This window comes from Bombus fervidus, chromosome 13 (genome assembly GCF_041682495.2).
Source record: "Bombus fervidus isolate BK054 chromosome 13, iyBomFerv1, whole genome shotgun sequence".
In the NCBI taxonomy this organism is placed as follows: domain Eukaryota; kingdom Metazoa; phylum Arthropoda; class Insecta; order Hymenoptera; family Apidae; genus Bombus; species Bombus fervidus.
In genome coordinates, this window is record NC_091529.1 from 10,139,575 (window position 1) to 10,156,513 (window position 16,939).

The window sequence follows — 16,939 nt, forward strand, 5'->3', positions numbered from 1 at the left end:
ATTTTATTACATTACTATAAATTAATGTTGTGTGATATTATCCCTTTTACTGTTGAATTATACTCCAAGATAAGATGCTCAATGAAAAATCAAATTTACAATCATTTCATTACATAATATACGGAACGGATTTCACCGAATATTAAAGTTTCAGCAGAGGAGCAATTGAATAAAGTAAAGTAAAATTTGTGACTTTTTCCTAATTTACCCAAAAATATTAAAGTCAACAAATCATCACAATCATCGTTACATAATCAACTAAATCTATATAATAGAAAGAATAATTGGCAGTTGACTAAGAATATAAATATTCTTACAGAAAAAACATATGAATTTATATTGATTTTATTAATCTAAATAATTTATTTAATATTCCTAAGAAAAATTCTAGCAACATACGAGAAGAGGAAGAAAAGAATAAGAAAAAATATATAAAATAATTATAAAAATGGTTTAACATAAAAAAATATACTTCACTTACTTTAGAATTGCGTAGTTTATAGTTATGACGTAAAAATTTCTTAAAAGAAATTTCTTAAAGACGTATGCTCTTGCGCTTTGGTAGATTAATTGTGTCTTCAAGCAGGTTCAATGCTTTATATATGCACATGGAATTGGGAAAGAGGGGATATGGAATTCCCCTGAATCCACATAGGGATTTTTACAAATTTTTACCAGAGAGGAAATGATGTTTTATGCTTATCGTTCTTATTATTTCACAGTACAGGTGCTGCTTCATACGGCCAAATGCTGAAGATGGTTCCCACTAGCATATACAAGAACCTATAACTTTAGTGATTTACCCTGTTTGGTTGACCATAGTTCTACACTACAAGAACCTGTTTTACTTTTCTATTGCATCATTCCACTCATCCATTATCGTTTGAAAGAGAATACTTTCTTTTTTTCTCTAAAGAAATATAGTGAACAATTAATTTCTCCTAGGCAACTTACAATTAGTTTAATTTTTGCGCGATTTTGTTATTCTCATACTTATCTATTTCGGATAGGAAAGTAGATATGAACTTTCCTGTAGAACCGTACAATTAAATAGGTTCTTGTCTATGCTAGTGTGCAATTAAACAGAGCAGAACTCTAACTTCATAGGATTTTGTATATACTAGCATGGATCACCTTCCAATATTGCCTGCGTGGTGCAGCACTTCCTCTCTGCTTTTATGTCGGGGAATTTTAATTGTAGTAGCAATGACTAAATGAGAAGTCCACTAGCCTTGAACGTTATTGGGATTCCCCATTTAGCGATTGATATACCGGATGATATTTTGCCATTTATCATAGCAAATTTTAATAATTATGATGCTTAGAATTTACAATCTTTAAATTCAAAACATTTATCCGTGAAATATATATTTACCTTTAATTTAATTTATGATTTAACATAAAATTTATATTTATACAGGGCCTGCACATATGAAACATAAGTTTTATATTTGTATAGTTTATAAGTTGTTTATATACTATAAATTATAGCAGAGAAGAAATTTCCTCTTTGATCATAGATAAATAATTATTAGAATTTATTTACTTTGCTTCTCTCTTTTATTTAAACATATACCATACCTCTTTGATCATAGATAAATAATTATTACAATTGTGTTACTTTGTAAAATATGTTTCAATTATTACAATTTGTTTACTTTGCTTTTCTCTTTTATTTAAACATATACCAAGCTATTATGTCTTATAAATATAGTATACTAACGAGCATATATAATATTGTTATCTACTGAGTAGTTATGTAAGGATTTGTTTTGTGTAGGTTGGTGCTCATGCTTTATTCATCAGAATGCACGAAAGTTCAAGGTCGCTGTTAAAATATACAATAAAATTTTTATTCCAAACTTAATTAATTTATGCTATTGATTGCTAAAAATACGAAAATATAAGAATCGAAAATTCTTTTCTTTTTCAAACTGCTTTTTACGATCTACAATAACTAAGTACACAATTTTTTATACATATATATGTATATGCTGAAAATTTGATATTGTTAATTGTTAGTTCAATTTACGACAACTTATATTTCGCTAAGACATGTATTTGCAAATGATATGTCACAACTTAATGGTCGTTAAAAGTAATTTAAATATATTCATATTTAAGATAAAGATTAACAGAAAATATACACATATACATTTGTATATTTTATTTATTTTTACTTAGTCCGTGCCTTTCGGCTTTGGACGAGTTTTCGGTTTTACATCTTCTTTTGCCTAATCACGCTTTTTACATTTTCTTTTTTTTGTGGCGTTATCACCTTATTGCCTCCTCCCTTATATCTATCTAACTCTAAACTTTTTTCCTTGTCTCTACCTATCTAAATTCTTTTCTTACGTATCTATCTCCCCTCTCTAATCTATTATATCGCACTCCGCTGTATATTCTATCTATACATTTGTATATACAATTGATATTAAAAAAATTGATAAATAAACAATAAATTGATTAAAAAAATTCTCCTATAATTGATATACGTTGCAGGAATGATTGAGATTGGCAAGATAAAAGCTGATAATTTATTTTTGCAGAATTATTTGTTGGATATAAATTCTTTTTTCGAATGTTCTCAAGCAATATTTGTGGTTCAAATCTCGATTTTATACTGTTTTGTTTAATAAACGATTCTGTGTTATTTTTCGTAGCAGAAGTAGTATAATGCCCATCAGAAGTAGTATAGGTTTCATAAGTATCAATATTTTCACAGTCATCAGCTTTATAAATTCCTGAAGGAGGTGCAGCAACTTGTACTTTCAAAGATTCAGGTTCTTCCTGACAAAGACTTCTGGACAAAGTTTCAGGATTGTTTGTGTTTATTTTACTTTCTTCTTCTATTGCTGTCGCTTCATCTACTTTGTCATTTATAAGTGGCAAAGGATTGATTAAATTTTTGTTATTATTATTCTCTACATTATTTACAGATGTGTGCCTCATTTCAGATAATTTTAGAATTTCAATTGGTTTATCATCGTTTCTATCTTTTACATCTTTTGCATACAAGGCATGCTCTATATTTTCCTTTTCTTTCACATCATTTACAGGAATGAATTTCCATAACGTCGCTTTTTGGTCTGAAAATAAATTCTGACTTCTATGACAACAGTACAATGCTCCAGGATCTATGGGATGTGCTTCTGTATTAAAAATATATCCTCCTGCATCTACAATACATTGACCCCATTGTGTTTCTATAATTTCTCCTTTCTGACCAGAATTATGAATAAAATTATCAGGATCAAATAGGAGATAAAGATATTTAGTTGTTTCTGCTAAGAAAAAGGACTCCATTCTATCAGCCCTTCGGTGGTCCCTAACGTCATTGATAGTTGCATAGCCACAGCTAGTTTTAGCACTATGCTGCAAACTTCTTAATATATCTATTCCTACCTGTATGAGATAAGGATCTCCTGTAGCTCTATATAAGTACATAACTGATTCTATGAGTTCTGGTCTTAACGGGTAACCTTCCCTGTTAATACCTGCTTCTGCTTGTGGTATGTTATAAAATTCTGGTGTGAATCCAAATTGTTTCCAAACTCGATGATAATTGTGCAATGACTTCATTGCATCTCCAATTTCGCCAAATAAACTCAGTACTCCGGGCCAATAGGCATCCAAAGACTGAAACACTGGCAAAGTTACTTGACCTTTTGTCATAGAAACCCATAAATGCCAATCCTCTCGTCGAATATATTTCTCAATAGCAGCTTTGTGCTCATGAAAAATTGTTGCTAGTAGTGGATCTTGAAATAATAAAGTGCCTTTTGCTAAATATTCAAAATAAGAGTCAACACCTGCACCAATTCCTGAATCCTGAGCTGTCCAATGACCTGTTAGTACGTCTATATGATTACCCACTAATCCAATATTTGATTTATGATAGTGTAATGCTTTAATAGCATTCATAGCTACTTCTTCATACAATGGATCTCCAGTTAATCTAGACAAAGTTCCAAATTCTAATAGAAATGTTCCGATTCCAGCAGTACATGTGATACTTGTTTCACCTTCAGGTACTCCATATTTCAAATTAACAGTGCCGTATGGCATTCCTGTTGGAGTGTCAAAGGCTGCAATTAAACGTTTTGCCATATCTTCTGCAAGGCGTAATAATGGACCATTACAAGGCCATCCTGGCTCTAAATTAATGCCTGCTTTATGTGATAAAAGATGAGCACTAAGTAATCCTCCCACTACTCTTATATTAGTTTCAAATACAGATACATTGATATTAGCCTCAAAATCTGCTCTAGCACTTATAATTTCTGCTACACGTCGAAATTCAGAAAAATTACCCATTACAGCGAGGGTATCCAAAGCATCGATAAGTGTTAATGAAAAACTGCCCCATGTATCAAATCCATCACAACTCAATGATCGTAGTTCGTCATAGGGATAAGCGTATTTTAAATAGCTCGAATAAGCATGATCAAACATAGATCGTACTTCTTCCCTTAGAGTAATCAAATCTTTTTTCTCGTATTCATGTAGCCCATTTACCAAAGATAAAAAACCAAAACATAACCATGTATCAAGAAGATGCATCTTGATAATCAATCCGTGAATGTTTATATCTCTTTATTAATTGAGATTTTATTAATCACAGTATATATAAATGCATTAAAATAAAATGATCTTTTTAAACGTGGCATTACTTAACGAAGATGTTAAAAATTATTAGAAACCGGCTTTTGTTTGATGTAATATATGATACATGACTTATTCTTAAGTAATTTCTAGCTTGTTTTATAGCATGAAGTATGTTGCTTAAACTCATTAAGAGGAGGGGGAAGATACATAATATTTATATACATAAATGTTAAATATGCATATTTATCTAGTAATAAAAACATCTAAATACATGTAAATAAACAGATTAAAGAATTTGTGAAATATTTTACATTCTATGTAATCTTAATTACTGTATCATACTTTATTAATATACATTTATGCATATTAGCTTTTATTTTCATACATCTAAGTATATTATAAAATTGATTAAATTAAATATTTAGTAATATACTCAAATCTTTCACAATTAAATTTTTATTGTAGTTTAAAAAGACTATTATGAGTGAGTGATAATAAAATAAAATAGTGATAATAAAATAGGGATATTTAAGTTTAATAACAAAATGAAGATAGAGATATTTAATTTTGCTATCCAAATTTTAATATCTACAAAATTAATTTAAACAACATAATCGTTAAATTTGATAATCAAAAGAAGTTACTGTTTTATGTATATTATTATAAGATTGGTAGCTACATTGTATTTCGCAACGCTGTTTAAAAAGAAATATTATAAACGCGAACAGATAAAAAATATTACATGCATAATTATTTTTTCGTACAAGACTTTATTAGTATACATTTATAAATTAGAATTAATTGAAAATAATCTTCTTATTAATTGTCACAATTATTGCTAGGAATCTAGAACATTTTGTTTCTAGATAATGGCGTAAAATTATTGAATGTGTTGTGAATATTCGTATTTTATATGTCTCGTCTGTTGGTATATCCTGACTGAAAATATTATTTGTAAATAACGCTTGTTATATATTATGGGAGCAACATTTTCTTTTAACATACTAACAAAAGTATACGGAAAATCATCTTCCGTTCGCTCAAATATTGTCGATTATTGGTTAAGATTAAAAATTAACAGTCATTCTGTACGATTACGATAGCGATCGACAAAAATGAAATTAAACGAGCTTGTTTATTGGTAAGAAATTTGCGTTTTCATCACATTTCGGTCAAGATTATATGGCTGATTGTACATTTAAAACAATTCACGTTTTAGGTATCAGAAGAAAATTGGTACTTATGATAAGCAACAATGGGAAAAAACCGTGGAACAACATATTCTTGAAGGATTTACGCATGTTCCAATGAGAACTGCAAAACTAAAAACGGAACTTATTGATGTAGATCTTGTAAGAGGTAATAATAAACTAAGAAATTATAATCAAAATTTAACTGTTAAGTTATTCAATATTATGATATTTATATTTATAATCAATTAATATTCTATTTATATAATATTAATGCATATAGGTTCTTCTTTTCCAAAAGCCAAGCCAAAGCATGGATTGTCAACTGTAGCTTGCTTGGCACTTCAGCGTTTATTGCTTCTTCCTTTATATAGAAAATGGTGGATACAGCAAACTAGTTTAACAATTTTTACTTTATTTTTATTATTGTATAGTTTGCAACTGGTCAATATGGGTATATATTTTTGTCAAATGGCAAAGGACAATGAAAGTGATGTATGAAATGTTTATTAGTATTACAAATATACACACATGCATATATGTATGTATTTATAGATATACGTATAAGATTATACATTTACAGATTATATCAACTTCAGAGGTATTAATACCTGCTATTATGATGTTGACATTATGTGTTGTTCATTCCCATATTGTATCAACTCATTCAGGACCAACAATAGGTGATGGACAAAATAAACAAAAAATAGTTAGACGTTTAAGACACACTAGATGTCGAATGGGTAAATCCAGGACAAGACAAAACCTGCGTAAGTTTCTTATTATATATTGTAGAATTATTTTATATAATTATCATGTATGTGGATTTCTATTTTAGTTTATATTTACTATATCCTGTAGGTTTGCATAAAGATTCTAAATCATCTCAAGATACAGCATCTGAAAAAGCTAGCACAGTAAGTGATGAAGTATTAACATCTGTGCGGTTTGCTAAAAAGGTTGTAATTGAAAATTCTTTGACTGTTAGTCGGTCACAGGTAATTATAATTTATTATTTGAAATATATAAAAATAGGTTTTTAAAAAACTTTATACATAGTAGTTCACTTTTATAGGAATTTCTGACAGCTCAAGCATCTTGTGATAATGAGCCAATGAATGTGGCTGTGAACCATCCCTTACCCATAAATGAGGCTTCAGCTAGTCATACTCAATCAAGTTAATACATTATATACTGTACTAAAACTTTCTGTCTTATTGTTAGTTACATGCTTTTGTTTAAATGCAAAGTATACTTCTTTTTGTTACAGATGAAGTTCCAGATCCAAATATAAAAAATATACATCAGGATGATGATGGATTTGAAAGCTTAAATGGAAATGTGTCCAGTGATAATGATAAAAGTGCTGCACGAGTACCAGAGAAATTTAAACATAAACGGGAATTACTTAAAAATAATGAGGAACGCATTCTTTGGTTAGAAGATTCTACTAGTCAACAAGTTTTGCAATCAAAATTTTCAGGTTTGATTTTTGACAAATTTTATTTAAACATTTCATATAGTAACATTATGCAATACACGATACAAAGTGCTAGTATCTGTTTAAAATAATGTATTTTCATATTTTAGACATATATTTATTTATTAAATCTCTCTAGCAATTTATCTAATATCTTTATTAGCTAAAATGATTGTCTTCCACTTTCCATGCAGCACCTGAATTATTAAAATCACAGGAAAATTCCTCAAATAGCGAAGCAGAAACTTCTAACAAGATGGTAAATATCCTAATCTTGTTTTTAACTTTCATAGTTTATTTTTCATATTATTAATTTTTCTGTAATGTGTTTCATTATATTAGATAATTATGTGAGTTACTTGAATATAAACGTATTAAAATTTTAAGTTATTCTTTAAAGGATAAAGATCAATGTCTAATGGGAATAGGATCAAGGGAAGGACGACAACAATGTGAAAGTGAAGAAGAAGGAGAATGTGAAGAAACAGTTACAAATCATTTAACAGAAGCTACAACATCTGCTACAGAATGGATGGGAGTAACAACAAATAGTGATGAATGTAGCTATAGGTGAACAATTTTTTAGAATCTGAAATTTTATTTAATTAGGTTTAAATGAATTAGACTGATATTCAGTAAAAGAGGTCATCTTACCATTTATATCTTTATACTAAATTAGCTTTTTAAATTTAAATCCTTTTACAGTTCAGAACTTGAAGAATCTGATCTCCATAATGAAACTAACAAAAATTATGGGGAATTTGTTGAGCATCCTTTTTCTTGGGAATTTGAATTACCACCCTCCATAATGCTTATTTCTAATTGTGCTTCATACGATCGTGGTAACATAAATTAAATTATAATAATATAGATAAAATTTAGTATTTAATTATAATTTTAAATGTATTTTCTATTATAATCTATTAAAATTTTGCTATATTTTAGTTTCCTGTACTATATGGACACGACGTGATATAAAAAAGGCTGAATTATCGGTGTTGGATATCAGCTCAGCTATTATTGCTAGAGTAGAATCAATGCCTGAGAATATGAATTACTTTTATGGAGGCTTAATGCTTAGTGTGGTATTAGCTTTAATACCATCTATTAAACGATTGAGTGATCATGTTGGGATGGACAACAGTAGCAATGTAACGAGTTCCTTAATACCAAATGACTTGACTTATGTCAATTTAGAAACATATAGTGATATTTTAGCTAAAGTTATAGATTTGACCTTTGGAACAACTCTATGGTAAGTACACATAATAAATATTTTAATGAAATAAAAACTATCTTACATGTAATAAAATGTAGTATTGTTGGAAAAATATCTGTAGGAAAAAATTAATGAATGTTATTATTAATTTCAGGGAACGTATAGTAGTGCTTATATCAGCATTTGAAAGACTTATATTATCCTCTTTATTATTCTTTTTATTAGCAGTTGCAGAACGTACTTATAAACAAAGACTTTTATATGCAAAATTATTTTCACATTTAACATCGTCAAGACGTGCCAGAAAATCTGATTTACCACATTTTCGATTAAATAAAGTACGCAATATAAAATTGTGGTTAAGTGTCAGATCTTATTTGAAGGTAAAATAAAAAAATATATATATATATATATGTGTGTGTGTTTAGTTCTAAGCATATTCTTAATATATTTGTAATATTTCAATTTTTTAAGCAATAATAATTCATTTCCAATGTATCATATATTATAGAGAAGAGGACCGCAACGTTCTGTAGATGTAATAGTATCAGCAGTATTCATTGTTACTTTATTATTGTTATCATTTGTGAGCTTGGAGTTAATTAAGGTAAGAAGAAATTGTATAAAAAATATTACAATGAGAATATACATATATACATAAAACACTCTATAAGTATAATATTAATATTTGTGATATAGGACCTTGAGAGTTTACATTCCCGATATAACGTTGAAGCATTGTTTTGGAGTTTTTCTCTTGGAATATTTATATTACGTTTTATGACATTGGGTACGAAAATTAATAAAAAATACAGAAATCTTTCTGTGTTAATAACTGAACAGGTAATTAAAATAAATCAAAAGCGATATATATAACATATTTAATACATATACAAAATATTATTCATATTTGTATTTTAATTTGAAGTATTTGGTATTGTTTTGTTTTTAGATTAATTTATATTTACAAATAGAGCAAAAGCCACATAAAAAAGAAGAACTTATGGTAGCAAATAATGTACTCAAATTAGCAGCAGATTTGATAAAGGTAGTATGAAAACGCATGTCCTTGTTATTACATTTGTAAAACAATTGATTCAATCAGATAATTAGTATATATTTTGCAGGAACTTGAATGTCCATTTAAAATATCTGGTTTATCAGCTAATCCCTATTTATACACAATTACAAAAGTAGTACTATTATCTGCTCTTTCGGGAGTGCTTTCTGAATTACTTGGATTTAAGCTTAAGTTACATAAGATAAAAATTAAATAAAAAGAGGGATATTATATTAAATATTTATTTCCATATAACTACCTCATGATGTCGAATCATTAAAGAAAATAACTTCGTTATTGACATTCTATAGTATTGTTTTAAATATTGAAAGAAAATATTTCATTTTTTAATTTTTTAGTTTACGTATATTACGTATCATTGTTATTTTATGATATTGTTAGGAATTCTGTTTTATAGCGACGAAGTAAACCACTAAATTGTTTCTATTTGTTATAATAAAAGGTAATAAAAGTTCTGCTCATAATTATTATAGTAAATTATATTGAAATATTCTATAAAAATATCAGATGTAAATATTTATTTCTTTTAAAGTAACCGTTATTTTACAACCTATATGCAACCCATATGTATTACAATCTGTTATGCTCATAGCAAAATTCGGATATAATCAGAGAGGAAATTTCCTCTCTGATATAATTGCTCGTTTAATACTTAACAAACAATTTAAATACATATTTATTGATGCTTTATATACATATATAGAATATCTAAGTATCATGTACATATAATATTGTAAATATTGCTGCAAACAATGCTTTAAGTGGAATATACAAAATATAAAATAAAACAATTAAATCATGTATATGTATGTATTGTATGTATAGATACACATATACTCTTGCAATTATAAATATTGTGACTTAAATGTAAATTATGTGAATTTTATCGTATTCGATCTTTTTGGCAAATCTGTTTTCTAAAAAATAAAATTATATGCAATATAATCTTGATTTTCGTTTAAATACCTATATTTTTCGTCTATAATACTTATAATAATTATAATTATTATAAAATAATACTTATAATAATTATTATTTATCTATAATACTTAGAAATAGTAATAAGTAAAATTGTACATATGTAAAATTCAAATCTCACTTTACTTAAATTTTATTTTTGCTTTTTCATTTTGACGATTAATTAGTAATAAATTTAAAAATACATATAATCAAAATCAAATATGATACCATCGACGAGGTAAGTACAGTTATGTCTTAGGTCCTTAATCAATAGTCAATGCCAGTCGATGGTGATCTATGGGTGATACATTCATTGGCTGAGTATAGCTTTTTCAATATAACGAAAGAGAGCGTTGGAACACAAAAGTTTCTATCCTATTGTATTATTACATGAGGTATAGTTGAAATTTTAAACAAAATGTATGTAAATTTATCTTAAATAACTAAGTGCTGATTTAAAAGTAATTTGTGTTCTAAATAAAACTGATACAGAAGTTTTTCTTTTAAATCATAAATATTAAAAAAGTGTCAGTAAACATAAAGTATCTAAGATAAACTGTACCTAACCCAACATTGTTAAATGGTCGGTGAATTAACGTTTATAATTTTCGGAAATATACGATATTGTGATATAATAAATAAAGGTATTATTATGAAGCTATATGAAATTAATAACGATGTATTATAATATTGATTTACATTACTTGCTAAATACGAAAATCATATGCTTTCACTATCAACTTATATAAAAAGACAGAAAGTAAATTTTTTACTATTACAACAATATAATTATCCGTATGATTATTTTATCTATCACTCAATTTGTGTATATAGAACAAACTTTTTTAAAAATAAGATACGTTTATTTAATGTACATGAATTAGAAAATTGAGAAGCAATTTTATTATAGTAAAAAAGTTTGTCTATTTTATACGTGTCTCAGATAAACAAGAGAGGATTTCATTATACTGTAATATATACAATATTTTTATACTTTGTACATATTTTCTAAATATATTACATTTTACTAGTGTGTATAGATAAAAAGATATTAAACTTGCATGTAATTTATATTAGCTTACAACAGGAGTATTTGATATATTATTTAAACAAATCTAATTGTCATATCATTAGTGCATTATTCGGACTAGCAACAGGTTCAATTTTTCAATGTTGTCCCTGTCTAGTTTCGGAGCCAAGCAAGTGTGTCAACTACATTCTACAATATTCTGACAATATAATGTATTATTTGTGCAATATGTACTCATGGATATATAATAGGCCCCAAACTGCTAACACTAATGCAAATGTCCAATTTTCGTTGCCACTTTTAAAGTGGTTTCAAATTGATTGGACTTTGGCCTCATTGGTGAAAGTGGTGTGGCCATGCGACGTGCTTGATATTATTTAATCCACGGGTTATTATATACAGAGTTTGTGTTTAAGTTTATGTAACAAATTTTGCTACAAAGATAATTAAAAATTATTTGCTTGTTAGTATATGAATGTGTTAAATATTTAATCAACTATAAAAATTATAAGACCTAAAATATCCTCTAAATTGAAATTTGATATGTTATTGATAATTAGATCTTACAGTATTTTAGCAGATCCTTGTTATACATATAATGGAGATTGATAAAGAAGTTCCTGAAGAAATCCCTGAATCAAATATGGCTTCTCAAAATGAAAACACAAACGAAACAATTTTGGATAATCAACAAAGTACATTGGAAATAAATACTGATAATCAAGGTAGAATGTCGGACAGAAGCAATTGTAGTGATATAATGGAAGAAGAAACTATATCTGTTGATGATACAAATGCATACAATGGTTCTACTACCGAAGACTGTATTATGGAATCTAACACAGATAGCATTGCAGCTACAGATGATTTAAGACAGTTTGATGTTTTGGATGATTTAGAACGCCATCCAGATCAGAACTGCTGTGATATGGATTCTGATACCAATGAAAGTATGGATTCTGATGTACCTGATGAAGAAATTGAAGCCATGCTTGAAGAAGGTAAATCTTACTATTTTAAAACAATTTCAAATTCAAAATAAATATTGCAATAAATTTTATTGCTGTTTTGTAAGGTAAAGTATACAAGGTACTGAGAGAGAAAGAGAGACAATAGTTTATAGTAAGCATAACTTATATTAATATGAAAGAAACTTATAAGAATAGGCTAAATTGGAAAACTTATATGTGTCTAAAATAAAATCATAAAAAGAAGACAGAAAGATAAGATCATTTGTTATTTTCTTTTATACTTCTTATATAGATCATGCAGCTCCAGAGTATTTTTTTAGTTAAGTATTATATGCTACTATTAGGTTTACCGGAAGAATTTAAAGGCAAAAGAAAAGACAAGAAGGATAGTGTACCATATGAAGAGAAAGTGAAACTCGTCTTGGATGGTGAGTATTTAAATATTTAATATATAAAAAGATTCCAATATTGTATAAAAACTATAGCAATAGTTACTGTGAAATTATCAAGAAGTTATATGTAAAGTGTAACATATAAGAATATAACTTTTATTTTTACAGAAATTGGACATAATCACTTTGATGTACTTCCAGAAGGCTGGGTACAGGTAACACATAATAGTGGAATGCCTTTATATTTGCATAAACAAAGTAGAGTTTGTACTCTTGCAAAACCATATTTCCTTGGACCTGGCAGTGTGAGAAAACACGAAGTGCCTGTTAGTGCAATACCTTGCCTTCAATACAAAAGAGCTCTTCATGAAGAAGAAGAAGAAAGAAAAAAGCAGAAAGAACGTGATCCAAATACAGAAGTGTGTAGCTTGCCTAGTGCAAAAATTGAAACAATTCAAGAAAATCGAGCGGCTCATTCGTTAGATAGTAAACAATTAAGAAATTATTGCCAATCGGTATTTCGCTTTAAAGCTATTAAAGTAATGAGATTTCAGTAAGTATATATTAAATAATATCAAAGAAACAATAATACTCAAATAATGGAATAAAACTAGTTAACAAATTTTAATAAACACGCTCCATTATCATTTAGATCATGGTCAGCAAGGAGAAAATTTACAAAAAATAAAAAACATCGTAAACAACTTGAACGTCCTACTTTACCTGATGGAACAAAACTAATAACGTTTCCAGTTAGTAGTTCTGGACTAGCAGGAAGTAGCAGTGGTAATGTTGGAGATGATAGTACTGGACAAAGACCACCAAAACATTGGATAATGAATCCCTCAGGCAAAAGTTATGTTTGTATACTTCATGAATATGTACAACATGCACTTAAAAAGCAACCAACTTACAAGTTTAAAGAATTAGGTAAGTTGTATAAAAAATAATTCTTCAGCTAGTATATATTAAATTAATCTATTTCTTGCATTTTTAGAAAATGCAGCAACTCCATATTCTGCCGTTGTTTGTATAAATGATATGGAGTATGGAAGCGGTTTTGGTAGTAGCAAAAAACAAGCAAAAGCTAATGCTGCGCGGAAAACTCTTGAAATTTTAATTCCTCAAATGAGAGATAAAATTTCTGGTGATAATGGAGGAGATACAGTTTCTGGTAATAACAGTCGAATGATTAAAGCATCAAGGACAAATTCTGATGCAGATTTATCATTCTTTGATGAAATATCGATCACCGATCCACGAGTCGCAGAATTTTGCGCAAAGACAACTGAACCGTCACCGCATGCTATTTTAATCACCTGCCTCCAACGAAATTATGGTCTTGGTGATATGCATATTAATTACTCTGTAAACACATTAAAACATCAACGCAATGAATTTACAATGCGTGTCGGCAAACATGAAGCTACTGTTGTAAGTAAAATTATAATCTATTAAATTATAATTAATTCAAATTTATATAGTCCCATATTTTATCTATTTTTCTTAAAAAAGAATACCCAACATTATAAATGTGCTCTTTTTATTTTAGTTCGCTTTATTTTCCTCATAAAGTACCTTTTAATTGTAACTTATATTTGAAATAATTTTAGGTATGTCGTAATAAGAAAGATGGCAAACAACGAGCAGCCCAAGCTATCCTGCAGCTTATGCATCCTCATATCCAGTCTTGGGGATCCTTACTAAGACTTTATGGATCTCGAAGCGTAAAATCTTTTAAAGAAAAGAAACAACTAGAACAAGAAATCACGTTGTTACAAGGTAAAGCTGCTGTCAACCAACCAAATCACGCTATTCTAAGTAAACTTAGACAAGAAATGCGTAAACTGGCAGAACAGAGACAAGCAATACAACCTATCGGTAAGTTTGTACCGCCGGATTTACCAACTGGATCTGCAGCTAATTTGAACAATGTGGATTTATAACATACTAGTCAACTGTGTATCCTATAAATATTAGTTTATTTTGTAAGTTTTGTAAGAAAGTAAACGTTTTTGATTTACTTTATATTTTATGTTTTGAAAATAAGGGCAAAATATTTTATAATATAGTAATTTAAAAAGAAAATGGTGCTGATCCTTATCCATATTTAATATTTTGATATTTTTATTTTTTATGTATCTCGAAATCAATTTTTATAATCAATTAATACAATGATTAAGAGTATAATGAAATGTGAATATGGGTTAAAAATATTCGGAGATTGTTTCTAAGATTTGAATTTCAAGAACAGTTTTGATATCGAGATATTACAGAATGCTACCTCAATCACATTAGTTTTCTTGCGCTGTAAATTGTTAAATGTATTTGACAATATTGTCTTTTAAAATTACTATTGTTTCTATACATAAAGGAGATTTAATATTACATGTAAATGATTATTAATTGTATGTTATTTTATATAGAATTACCGAACACATAACGATTCATGAAACATAATCATTTATTTTTAAAGAACTGATTACAGTAAAGTATATTTCAGTTCTATAAACATTAAGGCATCAATCTTGCATATTAATAATGGTTACAATGTATTGAAAAGTATTATAATTGTCCTAATAAATTTGCTAATAGAATTAATAGAATATAAATAAATTATCAAATAGTGCAAAAAACATTTACATCACTTATCTTCTTTGGCACTTTTGTATGATTTTTTTTCTATATCACTATTTTTCTTATTCTGCATTTATGTGGTATTTTACTAATTATTTAACAATACCACTGTAAAATTAATAACACAAGTATTGGAACCTATTTCAAAGTTTAAGCTCTCGTCGGAAATATTACAATGTATGTATTTCTAAATTCATTTAAAAGGTATTTCCATTATTTTACTTTAGTATCATGATATTTCAGTAGAAAATACAAACATCAATCTTCATTGTCTGTGTATTATAAATTATGGATTTCTTTTGTGTTAACTATGTGTAAATGAAATTTTTGTTTACTTAATTACAATACAATATGTTACATATATAAATATTACTATATAGATAGAAAAACTATGTATTATACTATAATATGGTGACAGTAAGTAATATGATTAATATAATATTCTAATATTCTATTTAAAATATTGTGAAAATATGTGGAATAGATAAATTTTGTTTGGTATGTGTGTGTGTGTGTGCGCGCGCGTGTTTGGTTTTTTTATATCATAAGAATTGTTACTTTTTGAGATAATATTGTTTAAAAATACTAGATTTACTGATTGTATAGTACACAAAAGCATTGTGTAATAAACAAAATCTTAAACTTTTTATCAGCTGTTTTAAAAACCTTGTTAAATTAATGTAAGATAAATACATTTACATATATGATAGGCACACATAACAGGACTAGAATTATAATTGTAATAAATTATTTTTAAACGTGCGCATGCGTGTGGAACATATTTTTATTATAAAATAAATATGTATATATCATATCCTTTATTTCAAAACATAACTTAAGTTACAGATATGTTTTATAGCTATTTGTAACTTAAGCTACAATATATTCTTGTTTCTTCTAATTTCATTTTATAGATGTTAAATTGAAACAGTTTTATTGAATACATGTATCTATACTGGTCTAAAAATACATATTTAACAAATATTAAATTTTTTATTTTATATCATAGTATTTGAAAAGTATAAAACTTTCCTATATAAAATTTTAGAAACTTTTAATCAATTTAAAAAACTGCAATTAAAAAAGGATTGTTATTTTATAATTAAATTAATAATTATATTTTCATATGACAATATACATACTGGTGTAGAAATTTTAAAGTTTAAACTTAGAATATTTATAAATAATATTTTTATAGGTTTCTTCTGAGATTATTGAAACTATTAGTGAGAACTATATTTTTATTTCTTTTTTATAATTTTAATTTATATATCAATTTAACAAGAATGACTATTATCAATATACTTTTTTGGTTGAATGTGAATGTCATTTTACGTGATTGCATATTTTCACATTAACACTACTATTATT

The 16,939-nt window shown here is 27.4% G+C and overlaps 3 protein-coding genes across 5 annotated transcripts; 2 read left to right on the plus strand and 1 right to left on the minus strand.

Annotated features, from left to right (window-relative positions):
• Window positions 1-2,201: 2,201 nt before the first annotated feature.
• On the minus strand, window positions 2,202-4,773 carry Edem1 (ER degradation-enhancing alpha-mannosidase-like protein 2). Its single transcript, XM_072015143.1, has one exon. It carries the CDS (start codon window positions 4,561-4,563, stop codon window positions 2,467-2,469), a length of 2,097 nt encoding a protein of 698 aa, XP_071871244.1. The 5' UTR covers window positions 4,564-4,773; the 3' UTR covers window positions 2,202-2,466.
• Window positions 4,774-5,339: 566 nt separating this feature from the next.
• Phtf (putative homeodomain transcription factor) lies at window positions 5,340-10,523 on the plus strand. Its single transcript, XM_072015208.1, has 16 exons — window positions 5,340-5,749; window positions 5,828-5,967; window positions 6,082-6,293; window positions 6,382-6,568; window positions 6,660-6,796; window positions 6,874-6,976; window positions 7,069-7,281; window positions 7,473-7,537; window positions 7,679-7,848; window positions 7,984-8,120; window positions 8,224-8,533; window positions 8,652-8,880; window positions 9,009-9,104; window positions 9,197-9,340; window positions 9,450-9,545; window positions 9,625-10,523. The coding sequence occupies exons 1-16, from the start codon at window positions 5,724-5,726 to the stop codon at window positions 9,772-9,774; spliced, it is 2,415 nt and encodes an 804-aa protein (XP_071871309.1). The 5' UTR covers window positions 5,340-5,723; the 3' UTR covers window positions 9,775-10,523.
• A 199-nt stretch (window positions 10,524-10,722) lies between these two features.
• On the plus strand, window positions 10,723-15,017 carry Pasha (microprocessor complex subunit partner of drosha). Of its 3 annotated transcripts, none has more exons than XM_072015133.1 (7): window positions 10,723-11,182; window positions 12,138-12,569; window positions 12,884-12,967; window positions 13,100-13,484; window positions 13,584-13,861; window positions 13,929-14,365; window positions 14,545-15,017. In XM_072015133.1, exons 2-7 carry the CDS (start codon window positions 12,167-12,169, stop codon window positions 14,875-14,877), a joined length of 1,920 nt encoding a protein of 639 aa, XP_071871234.1. In that variant the 5' UTR covers window positions 10,723-11,182; window positions 12,138-12,166; the 3' UTR covers window positions 14,878-15,017. The 3 variants fall into 3 exon arrangements, with proteins under 3 accessions (XP_071871234.1, XP_071871235.1, XP_071871236.1); XM_072015134.1 differs by lacking the exon at window positions 10,723-11,182 and adding an exon at window positions 11,565-12,031; XM_072015135.1 differs by lacking the exon at window positions 10,723-11,182 and having other exon boundaries at window positions 12,364-12,569; window positions 12,832-12,967.
• The last annotated feature ends 1,922 nt before the right edge of the window (window positions 15,018-16,939 follow it).

Bases quoted from the DNA above. Each gene is read 5' to 3' on its own strand.
- Edem1 (XM_072015143.1), bottom strand. From the start codon at position 4,563: ATGCATCTTCTTGATACATGGTTATGTTTTGGTTTTTTATCTTTGGTA.
- Phtf (XM_072015208.1), top strand. From the start codon at position 5,724: ATGAAATTAAACGAGCTTGTTTATTG. The intron at 6,569-6,659 runs GTAAGTTTCTTA...TATATCCTGTAG, and splicing joins CAGGACAAGACAAAACCTGC to GTTTGCATAAAGATTCTAAA. The intron at 7,538-7,678 runs GTAAATATCCTA...TATTCTTTAAAG, and splicing joins CAGAAACTTCTAACAAGATG to GATAAAGATCAATGTCTAAT.
- Pasha (XM_072015133.1), top strand. From the start codon at position 12,167: ATGGAGATTGATAAAGAAGTTCCTGAAGAAATCCCTGAATCAAATATG. The intron at 13,485-13,583 runs GTAAGTATATAT...ATTATCATTTAG, and splicing joins ATTAAAGTAATGAGATTTCA to ATCATGGTCAGCAAGGAGAA. The intron at 14,366-14,544 runs GTAAGTAAAATT...AAATAATTTTAG, and splicing joins GCAAACATGAAGCTACTGTT to GTATGTCGTAATAAGAAAGA.